Source organism: Durio zibethinus, chromosome 10 (genome assembly GCF_047325235.1).
Source record: "Durio zibethinus cultivar Kanyao isolate XHJ-2024 chromosome 10, ASM4732523v1, whole genome shotgun sequence".
NCBI classification, from domain to species: Eukaryota; Viridiplantae; Streptophyta; class Magnoliopsida; order Malvales; family Malvaceae; genus Durio; species Durio zibethinus.
In genome coordinates this window covers 28,850,450-28,878,157 of record NC_143171.1, presented here as the reverse complement: position 1 = coordinate 28,878,157, position 27,708 = coordinate 28,850,450, and the positions used below count along the sequence as shown (strand labels likewise).

Genomic DNA, 27,708 nt, shown 5'->3' with positions numbered 1-27,708 from the left:
ATATTTCTACAACCAACTTGGTGTCTGAGTAACTCATGATATCAATTCAATCAAGCATAGGCACTTTGATATTAATATAGATGTAGATGCAATATGGATGCAAGAACTCGTCATGACACAAATATGTTGCTAACTTCGATAAAATGTTTTGGAATAACCCGACAAGGGCACAGTTGTCCATCAGTGTGCTTTTACTTAATTACAGACTCCAAAAATGAGTATTTCCTTTCTTTCTGATCAAGTAAGCAAGACTATACAATGTAGAAACACGAGTGTGAGGTTTCTATGAGCAAGACTAAGCTTAACAAATCGCACACGAACAAATCAATCCCATGCTACTAGGATGAGAAGAAAAGAAAAAGATCAATGTTCATTGACATTGCCAACCCTATCTGAGGCTTTGAGGGAGCACTGGGCCTCCATTCAACATCTTTGCACTATTTTCATCCATTGCAACTCTACTCCAACTAGAATTTCTCATGGAGAATATCCGACTCTGATCAAACCCACTTCCTCTAAAGCCTGTTGCCTTTGATGATACCATAGGCATTACAAGAACTGCAGATGCATTGATGGAATCCACTCCAAAACCTAGTGATAAAGAGCATGTTGTCTGTAAAGGGCATACCAATATCAATTTTAGCACTAAATTAGAGTGTCACAATAATCTTTTTAAAGGATAAGTCCACAAATCCAATTTGCAGTACCTTTGCCTTGGCCAGCATATCAGTGATCTTCATCATCGTTCCTTGTGTAAATGATTTTATCTCTTTATTTTGTGCATCTTCAGATAATAAGATCAACCTATGAGGGAAAAAATGAAAACGGTTGGTTAAGTACAAAATGTATTCACTACAAAACTATGCAAGTACATGTAGGCACTTATAACCTCAATAATGATAAAAGAAAAAAATATTAATTTGTTCATTTGTCAACGTACATTTCATCAGTTCTCATCTATTACACAACCCATGAAGGATCACAGGTTGTTTGACAACCAAGAAATATGGTTTTTACCTGTCAGTTTCAGTCGAATTGCTGGAGGACATAATAGAATCTAGATGTGCATTATCCTTTACTTCGCCACCTAAAAGGAGGGGAAGAAATTGAAGTCAGAATAAGCTCCCACCTTCAATGAAAGTACCTCAATGTAAGTACCTCTTAACTCATCAGGTGCCAATAAACAAATGCCTATGAACACAGACAGCATTCCTAGTATGAACATTGTTGTCCTCAGTGCATCAAACACCTGTTTTATTAAACAAAAAACACTATTTAAGATCATCTAATACCATTATCCAGAAGGTAAGGGCTAGAGTTGAAGAATACTGGCTTTTGCAGACTACCTGCATGATTAGCTATACAGACTTTGTACATGAGAAATGGACAAAAGCCATCAATTTACACTTATTCTTCAATGAATGATAACTACTTATTTAAAAGCAAGATTACAGAAGGCTGTCCTCTAACCAATTGCTGCAAAAAGCAGTTGCAGTTAAAAAACAACAATAATTAAGGACCTACTCAGAAAACTAGGCATTGAAATTCTCCAAGTTCAGCAAAATGATCTTACTGCATTGAAGATATATTACACCGAAAAAAAATTCATGCGAGCAGGGAGTGAGGTGGTTTGATCCAAGAATCCTGACAAGATGCCTTTGTTGTGTGTGCATGTTTGTGTGTGTGTGTGTGTGTGTGTGTGTGTGTGTGTTTGAGAGAGAGAGAGAGAGAGAGAGAGAGAGAGAAGACCTGATATTCCTGGAAGTATATAAATCCAGTACAAATGGAGAAGAAAGTCCAAGCAATTTGAAACATGGGAACAATAAGGATTGCATCAAAGAGTGACAACCCTTCATTCAACCTTGCCATCTGCGGTAGGAAAGTTCAGTATAAGTTTCCTAAAATCACTCACGGAAGAAGCATAACGTACTAGTTCTGCATAATTCTTACCCAAAATCCAGCCGTACTAAGAAATAAAAGTATCATGGAGTATGTGAACCAGCTGTGCAACTCATAACCATTGGACATCGCCAACCTTAGAAGGTTAGAGCTGGATAACATGAAATTCAAAATTAGAATTAACCACAATGCTAGTTTTTTCTGGAAAGACTAATGACATCTAAACCAACCAACTTACAGAGATTTTGCAAATAACACTGAGCATGATCCTAAAGCACCTGAAACTACAGCATATGAAAAAGGAAGCAGCATGTTCCAATATGGTCTAAGGTCTTGAGCAGAAACAGTAAGGAGAAGTTCTCCTCTCCTGAATGTTTGATGTCAAGGCATGTCAATCAACTAAACAAATGGCTAAAATGAAACACAATAACATGAATAAAATAGCTGGCTCCGAAATCTCACCTGTAGATAGAGTGATATAATGCAACAACTAAGATCAAAATCAGACAGTAAAGAAGGAATGTTATGTTGCTGTATTTCTCCGCTAACTGTTCTGGTGTATAAACTGAAAAGGAAACAGAAACCACCAGTGAATTTTTGTTACAAAACCAGTGAAACCAAAGCTCTGTCTCCATCCATGCATTCATGTGGACGAGTCTCTCTCTCTCTCTCTCTCTCTCTCTCAATGTTTACAATTAAATATATAATTATATATATGTTCTCTTTTTTCCCTTTTCCCCATCTGGCTGATGGTTGGGAGGAAGGGATGCAATCAAGATTTCAAAGCAAATACAATCAAGTCAAAAAATTAAGTGAGATTAGATACCAGGAGACTGGTGGTTGCCGAAGGCGACAAGAAAAATATTTCCAAGAACTATAAATGCAGTTGCTACAAGTACCCTGGAAATAATATCAATGCCAATGAGACAGATTTAGAGACAATCATCTGGGAAATAAAAGTGAGGACTCAGTTCTAGTTATCAAAATTTAGCTCTCACTTCAGACTAAAACATACTTTACAGTAACCATTTTGTTTAACACGAAGTAAGCAAATGCAATGTTGGATAAAAACTGAACAGATCCCAAGGCTGCGAGCAGTGACTGCAAAGGACGAAGAGAAAGGGAAAATGTGAGAAAGGAAAAAAAGAAATAAGCTAGACAGGAAACTGTAGAGTCATTAAAACACAAGAATAATGTTCAACCTTGCAAAAGGTGCAGTGGTAATGAAACAATAAAAATTTAAACTTCTTTTATCCCAAAAATTGTTGACCATGTTGCTCTGCGGCATCCCAAACAAAAAATTGTTCCAAATTAAAAGTAAACAAGTAATCATTATCCAGGTTCCTAAACCTACTTACCAACAATAAAGGGTTAAAGATAGAACTTAATACATCAAGCCCACAACATTTAATGTGAATCCATTTAATGTAGCTTCTTAATCTTAGAGCCTATATGGAGGAAAATTAATACGCAATTTTGTAAAAATTGAACCTATTCAGATAAGAAGGCAGGGCGTACTGACCTGAGCAGCATAACCAAAGGAAATGAAGTTCAGGCAATTCCCAAGAATGAAAAAGAGAATACCTGCAAATGAAGAATTACATTTTAACATTAAGTCACTCCACATGTAGCAGAAATGAACACCCATTTATTGGAATTAGCACCATAAGACTACAACTATACCGACTCTCCAAGTTTGAAAGTATATGATAGGCTTCAATGAATTCTTTCCAGCTATTCGTTCACCATCCATTATGGAATGTCTTTCTCTCTGTGAATTTATGCAGACTCAATGAGAAAAGCAAGATGGTATCGAGATTGAAAATAAGAGCTGTCATACTAAACAGTTGATATCCCTGAATGCTCTCTTATCAAGCAATGAATGGACAAATTACTGAATAATGAGGTATAGCATCAAATTTTGATGTTCACATTTGATAATGTTTCACCGCACACTAGAAGAAAAAAAAACAGAAACACATTACTTTGAATACAAAGAATTGGCATCGGATAATGGAATGCAGACCTAATCTAACATGAAAGCAAGATTTTTACAATGCTCGGGAGGCCTACTAGTAACAACATAAGTTGTGCATACGGGTTTTTATGTATGTTTTTCTTGTGTCGTTGAATGCTCAAGCAGAAACATGAACATGAATAGAAGTACAAAGACGACTGTATGACTTGGGAAACATTTCAAGTGCTTAATATATCCGACAAAGTAATCGATCAACATGACTTGGCGATAGGAAGGTGAAAGGAAACAAAATTTTGCAAATTTCGTACCTCATTGTGACCTAATTTAAGAAGGTTTGTCCCAAAGTTGATGGCAATACTGCCAATGAGGTTGATGAATGCTCCAATGACCCACTCTCCCATGGTTTAGATATGTGATCCCCTTTAGAAAAACCAACTTGCAGTAGAGAACTTGAGCTTAGCTAAGAGTAGATATTGAAAATAAAAGTAGTTTCCTGCAACACTGTTATGCGCATTCTCTGGTATCCTTTAGCAAGGGCCTTGGAGCCCACGTTGAATGATTGGCAGCAGATAAATTTGAAGCGGAAAAAATTAAATGGAGAATATGACAAAGTGATGCCTGCAGAAAATATGACACAAATTAAAAATTCATTCGCCCACGAAGAATCATGTATTTGGAAAGAAAAGAAAAAAAAAAGAGGTGAGGAAGCATATAAAGGAAAAGAAGAATGCCAAATTAAGCTACCATACGAGCAACCCTAATGCAAATGGAGATAAAGAAGGCTGCAGGATAATTCAATCAACGTACTTGTTACCATACGAGGAAAAAAAAAAAAAAGAAGAAGGGAATTAATATTAGTATTTTATTTATTAATTCAAGTCATAATAGAAAAGAAAGACAAAAAAGCACCTATACCAGCATGTATATAGATATGGAGAAAGGAAGCAGAGGATTCTGGCGGGCAGCAAGAGAAAAAGAAAAGGGCTTTACCCAATCTTCGTCTTTGTCTTTGTCTTAGTGTTGGGAGATCTAATCTGATCTAATTTAATTGAATTGGTTCCTAAATCAACGGATGAATGGATTCAATGCCGCCGGTCTTGTTGATAAAAATTAAAAGAAAAAGAAAAGAGCTTTGCCCAATGAAATGGGGAATCCAACTGTTCTCTCTTGCAATTGGTAAAAGTTTTGGAGGGACAGCGGACGAGGTTGAATATAAGGATCCAATCAAAGAAACCAATATTTTTGTTATTATTAAGATTGTAAAATGTAAAACTATATGTATTCAACCATAAAGAATGAATAAAAGAAACAAAAAATTGTGTTGGCTTTCCGTTTTGGTTGAACGTCTTGCTTTTATTTTGGTTTTCTTTTAGATAAAGGAAAGTAAGCTTGTGTATTTGTGTTCGAAAATACATGGAATGTGCGATTCCAACAAGAAAAATGAAATATTACCTGGCTACCAGTGGTAAAATTTCTTCATAACCACCTAAAGAAGAGTAATAAATTTTTCTTTTTTTTTTTTTTTTCTAATACTAACCCTTTATGTTTTGCAAGAAATTGAGAATGGAGTGAGCGAGAGGGAGGACGTAGAGCAGGTTAGAATTTTCTTCGGTTGTGAGGTCAATAGCAAAAAACCTTGATTCTTAACCCCACCCCCCCAAGGCCGCCGCAGTCATCTATTAGAGAAGAAAAATGAAATTTCTGCATGCGAGACCAAATGCATTACGCCACATCACACGTGATCGAACACTTTGACCGTTGAATCATCTTTCTTGTGTTTTTTGCTTCCTCCACTCCAATCTCCAAAACGGGTAGGTTTCATATGCGCAAAATCTCTTGCAATAAGTAATGGATTTAAAAATTTTTTTAGAGATTTTTATTTATAATATATATATAAATTTATAGATTTATTTATTAATTTTGTTAAAGAAATGATGTCTATGAAATTTTAGGGTGTTTAATACAATTTTTTTAGTTTTTTTTAATTTTTCAATTGTGTTTATTAAAAAATTTTAAAGATATTTAATTAAAATTTTATATTTTACAAATTTAAGGTGTTTATTAAAAAATTTTGAATATGTTCAATTAAAAAAAATCTTATTCAAAAATTTTTTTCAAACTGTTATATTTTTTAATTTTAAGAAGTATTAATAAACATTTTAATATCAAAGGTATATTTGCTACTGCTTATAACACTAGTAGTAAAGTACATAGATTACTATCTTTGTCACCCTCTTTAAAGGATTTACTAATTTCATACCATTCCATAATTGTAATTAGATACAAGTACTAAATCCTAATAGAACAGGTGAAATTCATTGATAACTTGTATTCTATGGATCTTGTTCTTAGTAATTAAGCAAAGGATTTACTAATTTCACTACCAATAACTCTAACAAGCCGACATCAGATCAGATCAAACATCGTCCAAGACCAGAAGAAATGTCTATGAGCTATAATCAGATGTACTGGTCTCTCCGTGCGCTCCAGAAATATTGCAAATTTCAAAATTTGAAAGGTCCCATTTCATTTTCCTCCTCCACGAAGGATCAGAGAAGGTGGACCAAAAATAGCTCTGGCTAGCTTTGACTAACGCAGAAGAAGATGCCAAAGCCAACGCCACCGCTTGCAGATTATTGCTTTGACAATTACGATCAGGAATCTTCAGACCTTTTACTGGACGACAATGCTTTTCCATTGGTTTAACACGATCAGGGAGAAGAAGAGGGAAATTTGGCTGCCCATTTCTATCGTTGTGGAAGCGATTGGTCATGCTTGGTGATAGAGGACATGGACAGCACATGAGGCAGCAAAGGGTCGTGCAAGTCCAACTCCAACACAAAGCTGAAGCAGGCCAATCTGTTGCAGATGTGGGGACTCAAGATGTTGCGCCTGAAGCAATAATCACAACAATACAAAAGCAATAGACAATAATCAATAATCAAATGCGCAGGAAAAATAAAGCACACCAAGATTTACGTGAAAAACCCTCCAGTGTAGAGGAAAAAAAACCACGGGCCACCAGAAAAATCTTCACTATCAAATAATAGTTATACAAAGTTCTTCTCTAGCTAAAACTAGAGCTAATCAACAACTAGAGAAACAATTGGAGAAATCTCACTAAATAAGTGACTCAACAAATACACCCTGGATTTGTTCCTAGAGAGCTTCAAACCCGATCTTCACCTTTCAGAATGTATAACTCTGAATCATAAACCTCCTGACAAGGTTCCAACTCAATCGGACCACGGATCGACTTCCGTTTAACCAACTCTCCCTTCTTCTTTTTCTCTCTCTGCTTTTCTTGGCTTTTCTTCTTTCTCTGCTTGGTTGTCGACACACACATAAAACAACTCCACCTCTTTTTTTTTAAGTAGCTAGGGCTCTGTGTAAAATAAAAGATCAAGGCCCATGGCCTTTACTTGGTCCAAAACCACTTACATGGGACTGGACCCCATTTTCCTAACAATCTCTCCCTCCAGCCCCATTAGGAGGAAATTCATCACCATAGCAGTTTCATTTGGAACTTACCTTGGCCAGGGAACTCATTCCGACCAAGTTACTGCAAAGCTCAAGCTTTTTCCTGGGAAGTATCTTAGTCAACATATCTGCCACATTTTTATCAGTATGGACTTTCTTCAATAGCATCTGCTGTTCTTCAATCACTGAACGTAACCAATGATATCTAACATCAATGTGCTTTGTTCTAGCATGGTACATGGTATTCTTACTCAAATCTAAAGCACCATGGCTATCACAAAATACCACATACTCTTTCTGATTCAACCCTAATTCAAGAAGAAAACGTTTCATCCAAAGCATTTCTTTACATGCTTCAGTTGCTGCAATATACTCAGCCTCTGTAGTTGACAAAGCAACACACTTCTGCAACTTAGACTGCCAAGATACAGCTCCTCCTGCAAAAGTGAACAAATACCCTGAAGTAGATTTTCTACCATCAAGATCGCCTGTCATGTCAGCATCAGTAAACCCTTCTAGAACTGGTTGTGAAACTCCATAAGTCAAGCACATTTTTGAGGTACCCCTCAAATATCTAAAAATCCATTTACTGCTTTCCAGTGAACCTTTCCTGGATTAGAAAGAAATCTGCTCACTACACCAACTGCATGAGCAATGTCAGGCCTTGTACAAACCATAAGATACATTAAAGAACCGACTGCAGAAGAATAAGGAATACTAGACATAGCTAGTTGCTCTTCCTTAGACACTGGACAAGATTTCTTACTTAGGTGAAAATGGTTGGCAAGTGAACTACTAACTGATTTAGCATGTTGCATGTTGAATCTACCAAGCACTCGTTCAACATACTTTTCCTGTGATAACCACAGCTTTCCAGCTCTCCTATCCCGGATAATGTCCATACCAAGAATCTGCTTTGCTGGACCTAAATCTTTCATATCAAAAGACTTAGACAATTGTTTTTTCAACCTGCAAACCATACTAGCATCTTGTTCTACAATCAACATATCATCAACATATAATAATAGGATAATGAAGTTACCATTAGGGAATTGTTTAATATACACACAAGAATTCGCTGCTGTTCTTTTATAGCTATGACTCACCATAAAAGAATCAAACTTTTTGTACCACTGTCGCGGAGCTTGTTTCAAGCCATACAAGTTTTTCTTCAATTTGCAAACTAAATGCTCTTTCTCTTTCACTTCAAAACCCTCAGGCTGATTCATATAAATATCCTCCTACAAATCACCATGCAAAAATGCAGTTTTAACATCAAGTTGCTCAAGCTCAAGATTCAAACTAGCTGCCAATCCCAGTACCACTCGAATAGAACTCATTTTTACAACTGGAGCAAAAATCTCATCAAAATCGATGCCTGGTTTCTGAGAAAAACCTTTTACTACCAATCGAGCTTTGTACCTCACTAGTTTGTCACCATCCTTTTTCAACTTGAACACCCATTTATTCTTTAATGGCCTCTTCCATGTTGGAAGTTTAACAAGATCATAAGTACCATTCTTTCGCAATGACTCCATCTCTTCTTTCATTGCTTTTAACCAGTGCTCTCTATCCGGAGTAGCCTGCACATCTTGAAAGCTTTTTGGCTTCCCTTCACTGGTAACTAAAATAAAATTTGAACTTGGATACCTGGTAGATGGCCTGCGCTCGCTAGTAGATCTCCTAGGCTGTGACTCTACATCACTTGATGCCGAAGGTAGCTCCCCCTGCTCAACACTCTCAAGTAGAGAGGATTGCTCCCCCTGCTCAAAACTAATAGCATCTGGCTCATCACCAACTGTAGTTGGCTCATCCATATCCTCAAGTTCTGTTTCTAACTCATTTTCACCATCTGTGGCTCTTTCCTGTGAAATCTCTGTCGGTGTTGAAACATCACACTCAACAGTAACTCGTGTAGTCTTCTCATTTTTCTCAAGGTCTGCTATGGTTTCTTTTTCATGAAAGACCACATCTCTACTTCTGACTGTCTTTCTCTTTACTGGATCCCATACCCTGTAGCCAAATTCCTCATCACCATATCCTACAAACACACACTGTGTAGCTTTACTGTCAAGCTTTGATCTCTGCTCTTTCGGCACATGCATGAATGCTTTACACCCAAAAATTTTCAAGTGAGAGTATGAAGCATCTTTTCCTGTCCATACTCTTTTTGGAATGTCAAAGCCCAAAGGAACTGATGGTGAGCTGTTAAGTAAATAACAAGCTGTGTTGACTGCTTCACCCCAGAATGACTTTGGTAATTTTGCCATCCTCAACATACATCTGACTTTTTCCACAATGGTGCGATTCATTCTTTCAGCTATACCATTATGCTGTGGTGTTCCAGGTTCTGTCCTCTCATGCCTGATCCCATGCTTTGAGCAATACTCTTCAAAGCTTTTAGATGCGTATTCCCCACCATTATCAGTTCGAATACACTTCAAGGGTAACCCTGTCATCCTTTCAACCATGGCATAAAATTTTTGAAAATACTGCAGTACCTGACTTTTATATTTCAACATATACACTCAAGTCTTACGTGAAGCATCATCAATAAAAGTAACAAAATATCTGCTACCACCTAATGACTCAACCTCAATGGGACCACATACGTCAGAATAAATTAATTCTAATCTATTTTCTTTTCTCTGAGAACTTTTACGAAAAGAAACTCTATGATGCTTACCAAACAAACAATAATCACATGAATCGAGATACATACCTTTGGTCAAGGGAATGAGAGAGTGCCTTGCCAAAACCTGTAACCCTTTTTCACTCATGTGTGCCAGCCTCCTGTGCCACAAGTTTACTGAAGCATCATTTTCAACGGTATTTACCTGGTTACCATTCAATTGCATCCATGTCTTATACATTGTGCAGCATAGTTTTCCCCTTGCAACTACCATAGATCCTTTGAGAAGCTTCCACTGTCCATTCTTTTGTCGGCTTTCATATCCCTCCTTATCAAGGACATTAATAGCAAGCAAGTTCATTCTCATATCTGGAATGTGTCTGACATCCCTTAAAGTCAACATGCAGCATGTACTAGTTTGTACACTAATATCATCAATCCCAACAATTTGTGACACACTCTTGTTTCCCATCTTGGTACAAGCAAAGTCTCCTGCTTTGTAAGTTGTAAACAACTCTCTCTTAGGAACACAATGATATGTCGCTCCTGTGTCAACTATCCACTCAATGCCGGGATCACTAACATGATTACAATCACCATGTGTACAAATCAAAGTAACTGAATCACTATCTGAATTCACTGCTGCAACATTGCCATCATCTGAACTCTTGTCTTTCTCATCTTTTCGCTCTTGCTTCAAGATTCTACAATTTCGTTTTATATGACCCGCCTTACCACAATGGAAACACTTCACTTTACCTCTAGATTTGGATCTATATTTAGACTTACCATGGCCTTTTGAGTCCTGACCTCTGTCGATGTTTCTACCCCTGTTCTCTGTGACCAGAGCTTGATTCCCAGGATCTACATCTTTTCGCCTCGCTTCTTCATTAAGCATACTGTCTTTTACCATCTCCAATGTCACCTTATAATCAGGAGCTGAATTAAGAACAGTCACAACTAGAGTATTCCAGCTGTCTGGCAATGAACCCAAAAGAAATAATGCCTTCATTTCATCATCCATTTTAAGCTCCATAGTAGTCATCCGATTAAATATATCTTGAAAATCACTCAAGTGCTCTGTAACAGATCGTCCATCCCTGTACTGTAAAGTTGCAATCTTTTTAACAAGCATAACTTTATTCATACCTGTTTTTCTCTCATACAATGCTGCCAATTTTTCCCAAACAATGTGAGCATCTGACTCCTGCGCTACATGATGGAACACGCTGATATCAACCCATTTTCTGATTGTAGCCAACGTCTTTCTACCTAGCTTCTTCCAGCTTTCATCTTTCATATCTGCTGGTTTAGCCGAATCACCCAATACTGGCTCATACAAATCTTTACAGTATAGATGATCCTCCATCATAGGCTTCCAAATTGAATAATTCGATGCTGTCAATTTTATCATGGAACCTGTATCACCCTCCATGATCTCAAACAGAATTTACTTCTATCCTGGGATGCTTCTGTATCGATGTTTCAAAATAACCCTCGCTCTGATACCACTTGTTGCGCCTGAAGCAATAATCACAACAATACAGAAGCAATAGACAACAATCAATAATCAAATGCGCAGGAAAAATAAAGCACACCAAGATTTACGTGAAAAACCCTCCAGTGTAGAGGAAAAAAAACCACGGGCCACCAGAAAAATCTTCACTATCAAATAATAGTTATACAAAGTTCTTCTCTAGCTAAAATTAGAGCTAATCAACAACTAGAGAAACAATTGGAGAAATCTCACCAAATAAGTGACTCAACAAATACACCATGGATTTGTTCCTAGAGAGCTTCAAACCCGATCTTCACCGTTCAGAATGTATTACTCTGAATCATAAACCTCCTGACAAGGTTCCAACTCAATCGGACTACGGATCGACTTCCGTTTAACCAACTCTCCCTTCTCCTTTTTCTCTCTCTGCTTTTCCTGGTTTTTTTTCTTTCTCTGCTTGGTTGTCGACACACACATAAAACAATCCCACCTCTTTTTTTTTAAGTAGTTAGGGCTCTATGTAAAATAAAAGATCAAGGCCTATGACCTTTACTTGGTCCAAAACCACTTACATGGAACTGAACCCCATTTTCCTAACACAAGAAGCCTGGCTTCCCCGAGATGCCTCTTTCCCCACTCCCAGTCACACCAAGATGACACACACCAAACCTTCTTCCACTAGTTTTCTCAATTTGCCCCGCGTTTGCCCTTTCTACAAAAAGATCCCTGGTTTTTGTTGCTTTTCCCCTTTCCTTTCCATTTTGCTAACTCTCTATAATCTGTATCCTTGCAATATGCCTTAATTACTGATAATTCCCGTTACTTAATATAGGCATGGGAATGGGGAGCAACAAATATGAAAAAAAAAAATGTTACTATTGTCATGTAATCAAAAACCAAGTCTTGCATTTCTAAAAAAAAAAAAAAAAGGTCTAGGAGCCGCATTTGTTTCTTAAATGATGTTCCTTTTTGGATCAGTATCTGTTACTCCAATTTCTTTAAGACGAAAAAGAGGAAAGGGCTTCTTTCCATATTCCAAATTCCAATCCACTTGCATTGCGTCATACAGGAACGGCCTTCACCGTGGATGCATCCGCTACAGTTGTGTTCAAGGATGCTCTGCTATTTCCTTACCCACTTCCATTGTGATCACTATGCTGGCCTCGCCAAGGGATGGTCTCATGGCCCTATCTATTGCACCCCTCTCACCGTTCGCTTGCTTACATTGTGCCTATCTGTGAATCCATCGTTTAGAAAGATGAGGGAATGATGAGGGAATGAAAGATTTACTAATCCAGATCTGTCTAAAAGATTTAGATGATAAATATAGAACGCCATCATAAATCTTGATCAAAGTTTTCAGGTTCTGCACATATGAGAAGCAAAGCTGAGAACCGCCAAGGATTTATGCATCGTATAACCGGACCTGTTTGATTTTGCTACCATCTAAAGTTCGACAAGGTTTGTCACCAAGGGTACCTGTTTTTAGAATACTTTAGATGCCTCGTCTGCCAAGCTAGGAAGCTAGCAAATGGCGTTGTAGGCCAAGAGCGGAGTTATTTAATTCATGTCGGATTTTGGACAAAGCTTTTCAGACTTGAAGAATTATTTAATTAATAAAAAATGTTTTATGTAACTTTAATTTAAAATATTAATATTTTTTATCTAAATATATAATTTTAAAAATTCGGGTTTATAAACCCGATGGGTTATATTGGATTCGCCTTCGCAGACCTTTTGAAAGACCGATAGGATCCGGCACGCCCCGGTTATCGACAGGCCTATTCCTCAAGTATGACGGTTATTTTTGTGCTACTGAGTCCCTAGAGATGCCAAGTAACCTGCGGACAAAAATAAAATACTCAAGTGAGTGCAAAAGAAAGTTGTCCTATGCACTATATGGATGCTATTAAGAACATTTAAAGAAGTATTTTCCTTTTTCTTTTTTTTTTTATTATTTTCCTTATTTTCCTTTTTCTTAACCTCCATTAATTACAGTCGGGTTTGGAATTAATGCTCAAAAGGCTCAAAATTAAATCCTGCTACTAGTCTTTTACAGCAGAGAAGTGAGACAACTTAATATGAAAATAGAGAAGAGAACCAAACTTTATCCAACTCTCTCACCATAGGCTTCCTTGTTTTCTCTTTGATTTCTTGTACAACCGTCAACAGACGAGAAACAAGCCTATGGGGGTGAGAGAGTATGGAAATATCGAGTCCCAAAAACAACTCTTTAACGACACCACTCCATCTTTGGCCCTTTGTTTAACCCCTCCACCGACCCCTTTCTGCCTCTCATTTTCCACGGTCAGGAAAGGTGAGGAGCACAAGAGGGAAGGATTGTCTGATGCCCTCAATTCATTTATATTGGCGCAAGAAGGATTCACACAAATTAAAAAGCCACTTATCCGGGTGAATTCCGCAAAATTTAACGACAAACTAGTGCGAACTCGAGGAAAGTTTCTTTAATTGATGCCGAGTATCCTGCCTTATAGTTTTCGTCGCGCAACGAAATCCAGTATTTTTTCCCCCTATTCAATTGATGGGAAATATTATGTCTAATGTGAGAAATTGTTCAGAAATAGTGAGCTTGTGAGGATAAAAATGCCAGCTAAGAAGCCCAACAGAAGCTTTGGTGCTTGTTTGCGGGAAAAGATACACGCCTCCTTAATATCATCCTATCCGCCTTTGTTGTGACCAGATTAAAAAAAAGAAAAAAGATATCATTCTATCCCAGAAAAGGAGCTGAAATGAAGTTATTAACTTCGTTCTGTTTATGATAGAACTCTGTATTTTATTCTCCCCCAAGGAAGCTCTTCAAACCACCATTAATCTGATCGATCACTCCTATGGCACCAAAGAAAGATCATCATCCTTCCTATCTTTTCCTTTTTCCTAGACAAGCTGTTGCCGTAAGATTACAGTTATCATCGACTCAAATTCTACTAAATAACTAAGTTAATAAACTATAAGTAATGTTGACATCCAATGACTAAAATATATATATATTGATACATTTTATTCCATGAGCACTAGCATAAATTAGACCTCATTGCGATTCATGCATATGCTACAATGACTGTGCCTCCAAACAAAAATTCAAGGAAAAAATAAAAAACTCCAGTCTTCACTTCCAAAAGCTTCAAAGCTGTTTTGATATTGCAGGTGTATTATAAGACCACAAGGTCTTATGCATTCAAATGATCAAGGATTGACATAGCAGAAACAACCTCGAATAACATGCTAAAGAGGAAACCTGACAGATACCACATGAACTCAAACATAATTAACAATATCAGCACTTAAGACCGAGATAGTGTATGTACCTTAATTTATCCAAGTCACCAGTCCCAAATCTCTAAAGATTTGAATAAACACGGGCAAGAAAATGACCTCCTTGTAAAGACACATAAGCACAATCCGCTGTTACATGTTTCAAAATTCATTACAATTATTCTATTGTTGACCAAATTGGGGAAGAAATACAAACCAAAAGACATACACCCAGTGAGATTCACAAACATAAATGCAATAACACTGAGAACATGTGATTGAAAGACACAGAACAAGTACAAATCTAAACATGCCAAAATTTTTATGTGTCCGAGCCATTTCTTAAAGCTCTTCATGGATTTTACCAATTCAAAGCCTTTTTCCACATATAATACTCGACTTTGGATATAAAGGCCACCAGTCCTAGAACTCTCTAACCCCTGTAGTCTATAAGCGGGCAAAAACCTCTATTTGTTAAATCTCATGTAATATAACAAATTATTACTTGTTCTATATGTGCATAAATCTCATGCTATATTGACCTTTGCATCAGCATCTATATGTCACCCCAAATTTTTTTTTTCCTTTTTCAATTGACACTTAATTTTTCTTCAGGTGCTAGGTTTAAAGCATAAGCAACCTCAAAAAAAATCCAACTTTTCACTTACCATACTCTAGGAAGCATAAAGAGTTTAACAATAATTAATCACAAAACGACACTTTCGGCCATTTTTGCCATTGTTTCAGGAATGCATAAGCTGCCTCTCAATCCAGAACAAGTCCCCGACCGGGAAAAACAGATGATGAAGTATCAAAAGAATATCACTTCATGTGTCATCTTATGCATGTGTCATCTCAGAAATGATGCTCTATTCCTTCAATGACATCAGAAATACAACATGAATATATATATATATATATGTGTGTGTGTGTGTGTGTGTGTGTGTGTGTGTATAAAACAGCAAAAAGATTTCCTACTTTCAGCAACTTCATTTTAGCTCTTTGTGCAATCAGACATGTTAGACTGATTTAATTTCCATTCAACCAACAAACTTTCTCGTAAAAGTAGTAAACTCAACATTTTTGACCCAATGACAAATGTCCAACAGATATAGAGATTCTGTATCTGCCACACCACCACAACTGAATGCTGAATTTAACAAATAGAGATCAAGGGATGAAGTGAAGATAATATGCCAGCAAGCTCATAAAGTAGAGAAAGATGGAAACAGCTTGTAAAAACAAAATTTGTAAAGTAGCAACAGGTTTCAGAGTGACCAATGAAGGTAAAAACTTTGATATCCTTAAACTGAATGCCACAACAAGAAGAATAGAAGTGACAGAGTAAAAAAAAGTTAGAGCGCAGAGGAAGAAAAAAAAGAAAAAGGATCATGCTTGTGTGCCGGTCAAAGCCTTCATCTGAATATGACAAGAATCAGCAGCATTGGTAGGCAAGGCCTCGTAGGAGCCCTGTCTCCTCATCCCAATAGTCTTAGCAACAAGAGCGTAAGTGAGCATCACAATGATGACCACAAACATGACATGAACCACAAACACCAGATCCAGAATGGCCACAGCCCTCAGCCGGGACTCGTCAAGGTCGCACTTGGTGGACCCCTCTACTCCGCTCACAACATCCAGCAACTTATGGCACCCTTCTGGTATAAACGCCTCTACGTAGAGAGAAAGCCCTGTTTGCAGGTTCCATAGACCCTGCAAGCACAGCGCCGCCCCCAAACCCACCTCGGCTATAAAAAGCTTTGGGTGGCAAGCCAGAATCAGACACATCAAGGAAGCCAAAGAGGAGACGCGGGCCAACAAGGAATCGCATTTGGCTTGGAGATCAGATGTCTGGACATACGCTTCCGCAGTGGAGACAGAGTAGTGGAGAAAGAAGAGAGCAGAGGCAAAGGCGAAGAAGAGATCGGAGGGAAGGGGAAGGAAAGACGTGGATTCAGAGAGGAGAAGGGAAACAGAAAGGATGAAGAAGAGAAACAAAACGGCAGCGGAGAGAAGGGCGGTGAAGCAGTAGACAGGGCTGCGACCCTTGAGGAGAGGATCAGGGTCGGAGGAGATGAAAGATTGGTGGAGAAAGGCAATGAAAAGGCAGAGAATGAGAAGGTAGAGAGGAAGATGTTTGAGGTGGAGATCGGTAGAGAAAGGAAAAGGGTGGAAAGGCTTGGCGGAGTAGGACTGTTGGGATTTGAGGAAGTTACGGCTGGAGCAGATGAGGTGGTAGAGACCCAGAGAGAGAAGCGTGGATGACGCGAATAGCTGGTATATTAGGCCTGCCATTTCCTACTAAAAATACTGTGTATGTTGCTTGCCCTTTTCCTTGTCTCTTCTACTCCGCATACACTCGCCCCGGTGCCAGAATTAAACAGTAACACAAAGGACACAAGACTTGTTTGCACTTTCCACTGGCCGCCTGGAACAAATCCAGCCAAATCAACTATCGGAATCGGGAGTGAGTCATCGATTCGCTGATTTGATATTCGGAGGTTGACCAAACTCTTCTCTTTTCTACTCTGTTTGTATTTCCCACTATTCTGAAGCCCTCAGAAAAGCTTGAACGAGTTTTTCAATTGTTCATACTACTACACGTCCCACTATTCTGAGGCTCCCTAATCTACTTGAGCTTGGTTTTTAACTGTTAACTATTTAATATTGTGGTCTGCTCGACCCACTTTTGGAAGTCCGAATATATATTGGGGCATAGTTTTAACCTGTTTATTTTATATAGGCCCCGCCCAGTTTTCTGAAGCCTTCATATCCACTTGGTCTAAGTTCAATTGTTTCTATTGTTTTCGTCCCAGTTTTCTGAAGCCCGCTAATTAACTTGGGTTACTACTTGGCAAGGAATGTGCCCATTTATTTGTGGAGCCTCTTCGACACTGTTCTTATTCGGGTGAGTTTTTCAACTGTTGATAGTATTACACGGCCCACTATTAACTGTAAAATATTTTTATTATGGTCTGCTTGACCCATTTTTTGAAGTCAGAATATCCATTTGGGCATAGTTTTGAACTGTTTATTTTATAGTAGGCCTCGCCCAGTTTTATGAAGCCTTTATATCCAGTTGGTCTCGGTTTCAACTGTTTATGTTTTTTTCGTCCCAGTTTTCTGAAGCCCGCGTGCTAACTTGGTTTTACTACTTGGCAAGGAATGTGCCCATTTTTTTATTAGGAACATTTTAAGAAGTGATTTTTTTTTTGTATGGACAAAAAATCGATTCTTTTAAGCAGTGCTTTTATTTTAAATTAGACTTAACTTCTTAGAAAGTGTTTGGTATGGTGAAATGTATTTATATTTATAGGATTTCAATTGATGAAAAGTAAATTTTTATGTTTGGTATATTTTATTTGTGAAGATATAATTTCTCACGAATATTATATTCTCACAAAATATGATAATGTAATTTTTGTATAAAAAGATGAGAATGTAAAATATATTTTTCAAAATCCTAATCAACACATTTTCATGTATAGCAATCGTTGTAATGTTATATTGCAAACAATTTAATTCCCAACAATCACATGCTATTGGAATCATGACATGGAAAGACGCCAGAGGCAACTGTAACATTTGGTATATTCAAATTTGTAAGATGGATCAGGCAATTCCATCATAAATTATAGGTGTAGAGAGTTTTAATCACAACTTAAACCATAGAGCTCCAAATTCCAATACTGCCAACCCAAAATTTCATTTAAGACAGCTTAGCTTGATCGCAAGTTATAGAGAAGAGGATGAAGAATTAGTTCCCTTTGGGATGGGAACAAGAAGACTGCAAATCAGTTAGCCACCCGGGCTGTCCTCCTTTCTTAACCAACTCAGGTGGCCTTCCACGTCTTGAACTAGCAGCAACATAAAGGTTAGGGAGGCACGTATGCTTGGGTGCAGAACCCGAGCAACCCCTCCTCCCACCACCAATGTTTTCTTGAACAAAACCAAAAAAAAAAAAAAAATGGTGAAAGAGGGGCAGAACCTTTTGCGGTAATTGTTTTGTTATTTCAGTTACGCTTACGTTACGTCTGACAAGAACAATATTCAGCTGTATATTCAAGCAGACCCGCTAACTAAATGGCTATTAGATTGACTAATCCTTTATAATAATACGTGAAGTGTCAAATGATTTAATAATCCCTCATGGATGAATCAATATAATTTTGAGTCGGAGTTTGCTTCCAAATATTCTTAAAGTAGTTCTCAAACCTTCTAGGTATCAAAATCACAAACATTCTCAAGCCGTCAAGCGCCCAACTTGAGCCAAACACATAAAACATGGACCCTGAAATTCACATCAACCGGCAAACTACATAGAGCCTGTATAGCCCGCCATAATTTCATAAAAGCACTTGGACGCTAAATGATAAGAATAAGGAGAAAGATTACCAGCATCAACACAAAAATTACCAGCACCCACCAGCACTGCCAAGCCACAATAAGAAACAGGATGTCAAGATGAGATACAAAAGTTAGCAAAATAAGGGGGAAAATAATAATTTGATTATAATACACTTGCAAAAACTTAAGGTAGGGACATATGATATTCATGACATAAATATTTCAAACAGATTTAAAAGATAGCACAATGCAATTTAAAACCTGCAATTTTTACTTCTTTGAATGCTTCATATAGAAAGGAGCATATAATTCCATGCTATAGCGCATTGTGCGTGGGACTTTTCATCAATGTGCTAACTTCAGAATAAATCTTTTGAATATGCTCTTTCTATTGGAAGGCTTTTATAAGGATTGGCCACGTTGTGAATATGCTGCCCCACTACCTATATGTAACTTTGCATACCAGGGACTAAAGATATGGGTTCATCTAATATTTCATGTTAAAAAACAGCAGGGTTATGAACTAGCCAGCGCTATCTTCCTTTAATTCAATCTCATTTATTTCTGGACATATAGATCAGTTGCACTTCAAACCTAGGATTTCTATTACATCCATCCAAATATATGGAATCTCATTTAACCTTTTCTCAACTGTAATAGACCATTTGAGGAAAATAAATCTGGAATAGGTATTTGCATTTTGTCCTCTAATTTCTCACCTATGCTCCCTGCCTTCCTCTTATATCTGTATGTCTTATATCATGAGCATTTACCAGACTCCTACATGCAGCAATTGGAAGTCTTCAACATAAGAAATTCATGCAACTCAGATGCACTATGCACCCTATTTGAAGTCTTCAACATAAGCAAATCATGCACCTCAGATGCACTATGCACCCTTTCAAATGATAGTAGTACACGTGGTATTTATCTTCTTACTCTTTATTGGTTATCCAAGTTTATTTGCAATTCATGCTCTATCATCAAAGCAAGCATACAGTGAATGGATCTGAAAGTTTAATAAATCTTTGCACGTTGCATTTCCTCAGCAAAATTTCAACTACGAATATCACACATTTAATGTTCAATAAAATTATAGAAGTCAACAGTTTACTGCATACCCATGAGGTTCGGGATTTCACACTTTTGGAAGCCTTAGCTAGTTGAACTCTAGCCTGGATTGTTGCAGCAGAGGAAGAATCAATGTTTGATGAAACATCATCTGTTATAACGAAACAAATTATTAGATAATTAAATTAAAAAAGGTAAGCATGTAACTATATTTTGGCATGCAGATCAAGATGCAAAAATGAATTTAATCTATCTCAAGGGTATTTGGCATCTTACCAATGACCACACCCTGCTCATGGACAAGAACAGCAAGATCCTTGAATATTTCAGTTACTTGTCCTATTTGCTCCTCTATTGCTCTGATACCCTGTTCTCTTTCCTCAATCATAGCTTCATTGAAGGCAATTTCATTACCCAGCAATATTACCTCTTGTCTGCACGTTTTCTTAGAGGAAATTGTATCATAAAAAATGCTCGTGCAACACTTTGCAACGAGAAGAACAAATGATAACAAAATGTAGTGGAATGCTGTCTGAGATTCTCAATAATAATAATAATAATAATAATAAATTGGAGAAATTTCATCAAACCTCCGGCACCCAGAAGACAGATACGTACATAGGAGTCAAGCTCAAGAACAATGAATTATTAGGAATCGAGTAAGCCAAATTGATACCTTATGGTTATCTCAAGTGCATTAATAGAAGTAATTGAAGCTATTCTATTCATGACATGTGATGTAGCTGCATAGGTAGAAGAAAATTGACAAAATGGGGAAAGGATGAACTCACCGCCTCTGTTCCATAAAGAAAGGTTGTTTCTCTTGAGGCAGAGTAGGAGCCCAAGAATCATCGGAGCCAGAGCTGCATCGAAGAGACAAAACATTCCAATCTATAACAGGCCAGAAAATTAAATAAATAATAAATGATGCCAAATGTAAAAGAGTGATACGTTGTAGGCAAGGAGGGTGGAGGAGCAGCTGGAGAGTAAGTAGACTCGCGTTCAGAGGCCAGCTGCTGGACTTTCTGAAATTCTTGCAGCGTGTTCTGAAAATCTCTAGCCAGCTTTGCATCTTCTATCTTCTTACTTGGCTGAACATGAAATTTGATGAGTCTTTACTCTTCGCTCAAACTAAAATCTGGAATGAATTAAACATGTGAAAAGGGTACTTGGGAAAATAAACAAGATTAGTGAGAAAAGAAAGATACAATGACAGTAGGGTCATGATCGGATTCACTCAATGTCTTGAGCTTAGCGGAAGTTTCCTTCACTAATTGCAGAATCCTTTGCCTGGTGTTGTGCCTGTTGATCATTTTATTTGCAACTTTGTGAGAACTCATTTTGCTGGAAAAGAAGAAGAAGGATAAATCTTTAATCTGTCACAGTCAGTATATAAGAAAAGATGACAAAAACAGACACTTTTTGGCGGTGATCGGGAGTGTCCTTGGCGGTGCCGATGGCATCTACGAGGCGACGGAAAGCAGCAACAGCAGTGTTGATCTGGAAGATACCGGCTGCCACCGCTTGAGACGGGCTCTTGGACGCCATGGCTGATGAAGATGAGGAGGGGCGACCCCCACTTGGAACGTCTTGGAAGCTCATGCTTGGCTTTCCTTTGGGGTTGCACTTCCCAGAGGAAAAACAGAAACTAAAAGTCCAACTCTTTGCCTAACTAATAAAGAGAGCAGAGATCAGAAAGTTTTGAAAGTACCCCAGGTTAGGCCCCAATAGCCAAAGCCATGCCCATCGACGATGCTATCATGAGAAATTGCGAGTGCTATTATGCTATGCCTCCAACACAACACACAGATGAGGTTTCCTTTTCGGAAGAAATCTGTCCTCTGTTTCTGTAGCATACGTGTACATGGTCAGAAGGGGCCAAATGTGTCACGTACCACACGCCCGAGTCTCAGAACAAGAAGGTCGTATGGGACTTGCTTAAGATGATGCGAGCAAAGCATCAGGAAGGATCGACACCGAGAGCCTAAAAGCAGGTTCGATATCCAAGTGTATAAATCAAAATTAAAGTGTAGAAGTACACTCAAAAGGAGCTACATGGTGTTAGGTACGAAAACTGCTCGTTGAAAGATTCAAGAATGCCCCAAAAGATGGTTCAACATAAAAAGAATATAGAGAAGGCTGGAGATATGTCGGACACGTAAGTATAAAAGGATCTAAATCAGCTAAGAGAAAAGTCAGGGGTGTGTCACAGGCTTCGATTTTAGACTTAAAATTCAATAATTTTAAACTTAAAATCACCTTTTTGTAGCTTAAGTCAACCTAAAACACTAACGTGTGAGTACTAGAATAATAAGAAGGGCTGAATGCATAAGTTCGAGAAAAACATAAAAATAAGATAGCTTACTGAAATATGTTTTATATTCACTGAAATAGAAGTGTATGATGGTATTTTAGGTTGACTTAGGCTACAATGAGGTGATCGCACGAATTCTGAGTCTAAGGTCAGAGCCCGTGACAGTTGGTATCAGAGTAAATTCGGTTCTGTGTGTTTATGTTGTTTAAGTTAGATCACAGTCGAGGAGATGGCATCCCAGAGTGATGTTGCTAGCCAACAACCAAATGCCCAAGAACAGGGGCATGGAAGAGACGTTTTTTATAGGATAAAACCGTGAGGTCAAAAGAATCAGAGCAGACAGTACCTTATAAGGATGTGAATCGAGACAGGAAGACTGATATGGAAAACCGGATGAGTGGATACCCGGGTCCCAGAGTCACGCGGGTTAAAGCTTAAGTTTTGACCAGTGACACGTAGGCATGCAAGGTTCCAGAAGGGTTAGGTGCGAGCGTTATAGTGAGTATTATAGCACTCAAACGAGAAAAATTCTAGAATGCCCTAAATATGGGCAAAGTGATGCCCAGATGAAGAAGGCTCTGGAATTCGTTAGAATTTTATAAAGGCCTTAACCAACCCTGTTTGAGTCTGAGGATCTTAGAATTGCCTAAAAAGCTTATGAGAGCCACACACTTGGACTGATAAGCATCATACTATAAGTGAGACTCAAATATAAATAGATGAGCCATCTCTTTCATTTAAATAAGTAAGAAGTGAAAGGTCACAACTTAGATGAAGTATTAAGAACTTAGGCCATAAGAACCATTGTAGAGAACACGTAAGGACTGTGTTTCAAGAATAATTGTACATATCCATCAAGTAAATAAAGTACTCTTGTCTTAATCTCTTTCTTTTTTAACTTTTTCTTAAATTTTTAGGAGAGTAGTTGAGTTTCAGCACAACTGGTAGGTATTGAGTATCAGAAAGGTTCACTTAGGCATATAGACGATAGTTTTTTGCCTAAAGCTACACAGTAACTAGGTTTAAGCTCTCGGCCTGTGACAAGTGATATTAGAGTAGGTTTCGAACCTTGGTTACGACCAATGTTGGTGTCAGTTCTAGTGTACAAGTAGCTTAGAGTGTTAGTGTGCTAGTTGTACTGTTGACTTACAATAAAAAGTGTTATGCTGGCATTGCTAGTTGTCAATGCTGAGTTTAAGGTACAAGGATGCTTGAGTGCTCCTAAGGAATTTATAAGAAATCCTTAATCCAAGCTTGGTGATTGTAGTTTACATGCTAAAACATGACCAGTGACCTTCAAGTGAAGTGCACGAATGATGTGTAAAAAGCCTGCCCACCCACAAGCAAGGGGAGAAGAGCTAGTTTGAAGGATATATTATTATCCATAGACTCTCGGTTGGCAAATTGCAAGTTATCCATGGGAGATTTAAGGGACCAATTCGAGGACACCAATGATCACATTTTAGAGCTCAACTCTGCGTAAGAGGAGTTCAAAGAAAAGTGCATAGTACCTTGACTAAAGAGATGGAAATGCTCATGCAGCACAATGAGGCTTTAAAAGCTTAGGTGGTAGCCTTGTGAGAAGAATTAGAGCAACTCAAAAGAGAGTTTGCTATGTTTTAAGCTGTTATGGCTGCAAACGGGGGTTTGATACCTAAGGTGGAGGTGCCCAAGCCAAAGCCATTAGCGGAAATTCGCTCTACCCAAAAAATGGATAACTTCATGTAAGGCATAGAGCTATACTTCCAAGTGGTCGGTACAACAAAGAAAGCCAAGGTAAGCATCGTTACCATGTACCTGATTAATATGCCCTATTGTTGTGGCATCGAAGGTGTAACAACATGCAGTGAGAAAAGATTGCAATCACTAAATAAGATCAGTTTGTAAAAGAACTAACAAGACAATTTAAGTCAGAGTATACAGAAGAAGAAGCTCAGGGAAGCTTCATCGGCTCACGCAGAAAGGAAGAGTGTGAGACTATTATTGAAAGTTCTCGAAACTATCGCTTATGGTTCCCAGCATGGGCCAGCAGGAAACCTTGTTCTACTTTCTCGATAGTTGAAGTCGTACACAAAAATCGAGTTAAAGCGACGTAGGGTCCAAGACTTGAGTTAGACAATTGCAATCGTCAAATTGCTGGTTAAGTTTAAGCACACTAAGTGCCCACACCTCTAGTGTGTGCGATTAAATCCACTATACCACCAATTGAATCTAAATGCTAATTTTAGTGAGATCCATTCAACATAAATTTCTCATTAAATTTTTTTTTCAATCATAGTTACAATAATTTTATTACTATTTTCAATCTTACCATAATTAATCTCACAATCCATCGAAATTGAGCTTAAGTCTCACAAGTCTAAAAGCAATGACTTAAGTGGAGAAGAGAATAGTAGCAGTTTCTAATCAGAAGATGAGGCTGATAAAAAGCCCTAGCATCGTAAGACAAGGGCCAAGAAACCTACCAAGGATAAAGGTAAAATGGCCATTACCTTTAGCTACTTCTTTTGTTCAGACCACACAAGCCTAGGGAACACCCACAACGAAAAAAACTTGTAGCCATTGTGGAGACTTATGAAAAATCTAATGGTGAGAATAGCGGTAGCAATCAACATATTGAAGACTCCACTAGTAGGTTGAAGCTCGGTGCTATCCAATTGAGTTGAGAATAGGGGACCTCTTTAAGTCTTAATGAATTTGATAAAAGTATGGCCACACAGAGCCACCAATCAAGCCAACGAGATCAGCGATGTCTGGCCATAAAGAGTCACCAATCAAGCCAAAGGAATCAACAAAATGTGGCCATGGAGAACCACCAGTTGAACCAAAAAAATTAGCTAGACCCCTCCCATTAGAATGCACAGCAAAAAACTCTTAGGAGGAAGTCTATTTTACGACAAACGTGTTGAGGCAAGGTAAAAGAAAAGGCGATCACAATTGTGTGCCAATGAGCATCTAAATGAGAGTGGGACATTGATTTAGTGTGCACATGCAGTGAAAGATTGGCATTCCCCCAGCAACGAGGGCATTACTAGAAAGAGTGGGAAGAATGTCATAAATCGCACACAAGTCCTAGACCAAAAGGGTTGTATGACAAAACTTACTCGAGATGGTACAAGCAAAAAACTAGGAAAGATCGACACCGAGGCTCTAAAAGCACATACATTACCCAAGTGTGTAGGTCAAGGCCAAGGCCAGAGTGCAAGTGTACGCTCAAGGTGAGTTGCAGGGTGCCAAGTATAAGGACTGCTCGTTAAAAGGTTCTAGAACACCTTAGAAATATAGTGCGAGCAGTTAGGCACAAAAAGGTCTAAAGAAGCTTAGAGACAGGCTAGGCACATGAACACAAAAGGTTCTAGATTGGCCTAGAGAAAGGCCAAATGCATAGGCACGAAAGGTTCCAAAAGGGCCATGTATAGGCATTATAGCAGCCAGATAATGAAGACTCTAGTAAGGCCTATTCAAAAAAAAGTTATTCAATACTATAGTTAGATGTCAAAGACATCTATTTTTAAAACAAAATGATTAGTGCCTTTATGTCATTATTTATCTATTCCTATATATTTTATAGATTATAATTATCTATATACTGTTATACAAATTTCATAAAAAATAAATAGAGATGGAAAAATAACATAAAATGCTTTTATTCTAGAACAAAAAAAATATATGATATAACATTTTTTTATTTATATTCAACACACTATCCCATAAAAAAATAATTTGTATTTAATTTATTGGTACCTTTCTTTTTTATATCTTCATTCAAATTTATAAGATAGATTATGATCTATTATAACATATAAATTGAATTGATGAAATAAATAAATAAAAAGTTAGTTTTTCTTTTTCTATCTCTGCTTATTTTTTTTATTGTCCTATATTTATAATTTATACATCTCCATTTGTACATGAAAAATACATCTAAACAAAAAATTTTTTTTTTAAAAACCATTTTATCTACCTAATAAAAAACAAACTTGAATTTTTTTTCTATTAATTGGTAATTAGTCAAGCTCGAAAATGGAGTATACCCAATTTTCATTTTCAACCAAATTCAAATGAGACTTGTAATTAATATGTTAAAGGATACATAATTTTGAAAAAAAAAAAATAGATTCAATCGGATTCCAAAATTATTCCTCAAATGGACAAGAGTTGACTTATAACCATTAGATTTCATATATCTAATTTTACTTACAAACAGAATAATGCTCAGATAAAGAAGGCTCTGAAACCCGCTAGGTGCGGGCACTCAATCAGAGTGTCTAGGCACTTCCAGACCCAAGACTCATTAAGAAACTTGAAACCAACAGAATTCTAAAAAAGCTTTAACCGACCCTGCTTCAGCCTGAGGACCCTGAGGGTAAGGAAGGCTTAAGCATAAATAGGGGAGCTCTCCCCGTTAAGCAAGAAGTGATAAGTCACAAGTTAGATAGAGCATTAAAAACTGAGGCCTTTAGGGCTATTGTAGAGAACACATAAAGACTGTGTTCCAAGAGTAATTGTACATATCCATCAAATAAATAAAATACTCTTACTTTAACATCTTTCCTTCGTAACTCTCTTAAATTCTTAGGAAGTTATTGAATTTCAGCACAAGTACCAAGCACCGAATTTGAAAAAGATTGACTTAGGATATACAAATGATAATTTTCTGTCTAAGCCCGCATGATAGCTTGGCTTAAACTATCGGCTCAATGCTAATAAAGTGCTAATCTTTTAAAAGACCATTTGGCCTATAAATAAATAAACTGCACTTAGGTATATAAATTCCACCCAGCTCCTTGATGTTCAATTCCGAAATTAATGGATTCGATGTTAATCAAGGACTTGAGTGAAATTTTAACTTTTATTACTCTTCCAATTTCTATTTCTAAGCTAATATATTCACTTGAATTGTACTCATTTATACGGAAAAACTTCGATGTATCATATGCAGTAGGGTAAAACTATCAAGTACTAACTACCTACAGCCCACAGGTCCAGTTGCAGTTGCACCAACCAGTCAGAGGCTCTGCTTCTTGCTCGGCTATTGCCTTCTAGCCCCATTGCTGCTTGCCTGCCAATTGCCGACCCTCATGTGAGCATTAGCCTTCTTAATTGTGTACATCATACTCCATGCCTAATTACATTCCTGTTATTCTTTTTTCATTCTATATTCTTGGTTAAAACCAGAATTAACTAGAAAATAGAAGAAAAAAGTACATTAAGAG

General features: G+C 37.6%; 3 protein-coding genes across 18 annotated transcripts; all 3 read right to left on the bottom strand.

Moving 5' to 3' along the window:
* Nucleotides 1–113: 113 nt before the first annotated feature.
* LOC111292328 (putative magnesium transporter NIPA8) lies at nucleotides 114–5,558 on the bottom strand. Of its 8 annotated transcripts, none has more exons than XM_022884647.2 (14): nucleotides 5,330–5,558; nucleotides 4,186–4,495; nucleotides 3,583–3,670; nucleotides 3,422–3,483; nucleotides 2,915–3,000; nucleotides 2,726–2,799; nucleotides 2,362–2,464; nucleotides 2,138–2,266; nucleotides 1,951–2,050; nucleotides 1,750–1,869; nucleotides 1,159–1,249; nucleotides 1,018–1,087; nucleotides 708–804; nucleotides 114–613 (listed from the first exon to the last, which is right to left on the bottom strand). In XM_022884647.2, the coding sequence occupies exons 2-14, from the start codon at nucleotides 4,276–4,278 to the stop codon at nucleotides 389–391; spliced, it is 1,338 nt and encodes a 445-aa protein (XP_022740382.1). In that variant the 5' UTR covers nucleotides 4,279–4,495; nucleotides 5,330–5,558; the 3' UTR covers nucleotides 114–388. The 8 variants fall into 8 exon arrangements, with proteins under 8 accessions (XP_022740382.1, XP_022740384.1, XP_022740381.1 ...); XM_022884649.2 differs by lacking the exon at nucleotides 5,330–5,558 and adding an exon at nucleotides 4,868–5,226; XM_022884646.2 differs by lacking the exon at nucleotides 5,330–5,558 and adding an exon at nucleotides 4,793–5,103.
* Nucleotides 5,559–11,880: 6,322 nt separating this feature from the next.
* LOC111291889 (uncharacterized) lies at nucleotides 11,881–17,390 on the bottom strand. Of its 8 annotated transcripts, none has more exons than XR_016345948.1 (4): nucleotides 16,156–17,389; nucleotides 14,814–14,910; nucleotides 14,252–14,391; nucleotides 11,881–13,328 (listed from the first exon to the last, which is right to left on the bottom strand). XR_016345948.1 is itself a non-coding variant. In XM_089767191.1 (3 exons), the coding sequence occupies exons 1-2, from the start codon at nucleotides 17,053–17,055 to the stop codon at nucleotides 14,815–14,817; spliced, it is 996 nt and encodes a 331-aa protein (XP_089623317.1). In that variant the 5' UTR covers nucleotides 17,056–17,389; the 3' UTR covers nucleotides 13,491–14,391; nucleotide 14,814. The 8 variants fall into 8 exon arrangements, 6 of the variants coding, with proteins under 6 accessions (XP_089623317.1, XP_089623319.1, XP_089623320.1 ...); XR_016345949.1 differs by having other exon boundaries at nucleotides 11,882–13,328; nucleotides 14,252–14,334; XM_089767191.1 differs by lacking the exon at nucleotides 11,881–13,328 and having other exon boundaries at nucleotides 13,491–14,391.
* Nucleotides 17,391–18,322: 932 nt separating this feature from the next.
* LOC111291888 (syntaxin-22-like) lies at nucleotides 18,323–22,209 on the bottom strand. Of its 2 annotated transcripts, XM_022884002.2 has the most exons (8): nucleotides 21,596–22,209; nucleotides 21,387–21,480; nucleotides 21,130–21,269; nucleotides 20,970–21,041; nucleotides 20,455–20,612; nucleotides 20,229–20,329; nucleotides 19,156–19,191; nucleotides 18,323–18,699 (listed from the first exon to the last, which is right to left on the bottom strand). In XM_022884002.2, the coding sequence occupies exons 1-8, from the start codon at nucleotides 21,778–21,780 to the stop codon at nucleotides 18,559–18,561; spliced, it is 927 nt and encodes a 308-aa protein (XP_022739737.1). In that variant the 5' UTR covers nucleotides 21,781–22,209; the 3' UTR covers nucleotides 18,323–18,558. The 2 variants fall into 2 exon arrangements, with proteins under 2 accessions (XP_022739737.1, XP_089623322.1); XM_089767196.1 differs by lacking the exon at nucleotides 18,323–18,699 and having other exon boundaries at nucleotides 18,893–19,191; nucleotides 21,596–22,188.
* Between the last annotated feature and the right edge of the window lie 5,499 nt (nucleotides 22,210–27,708).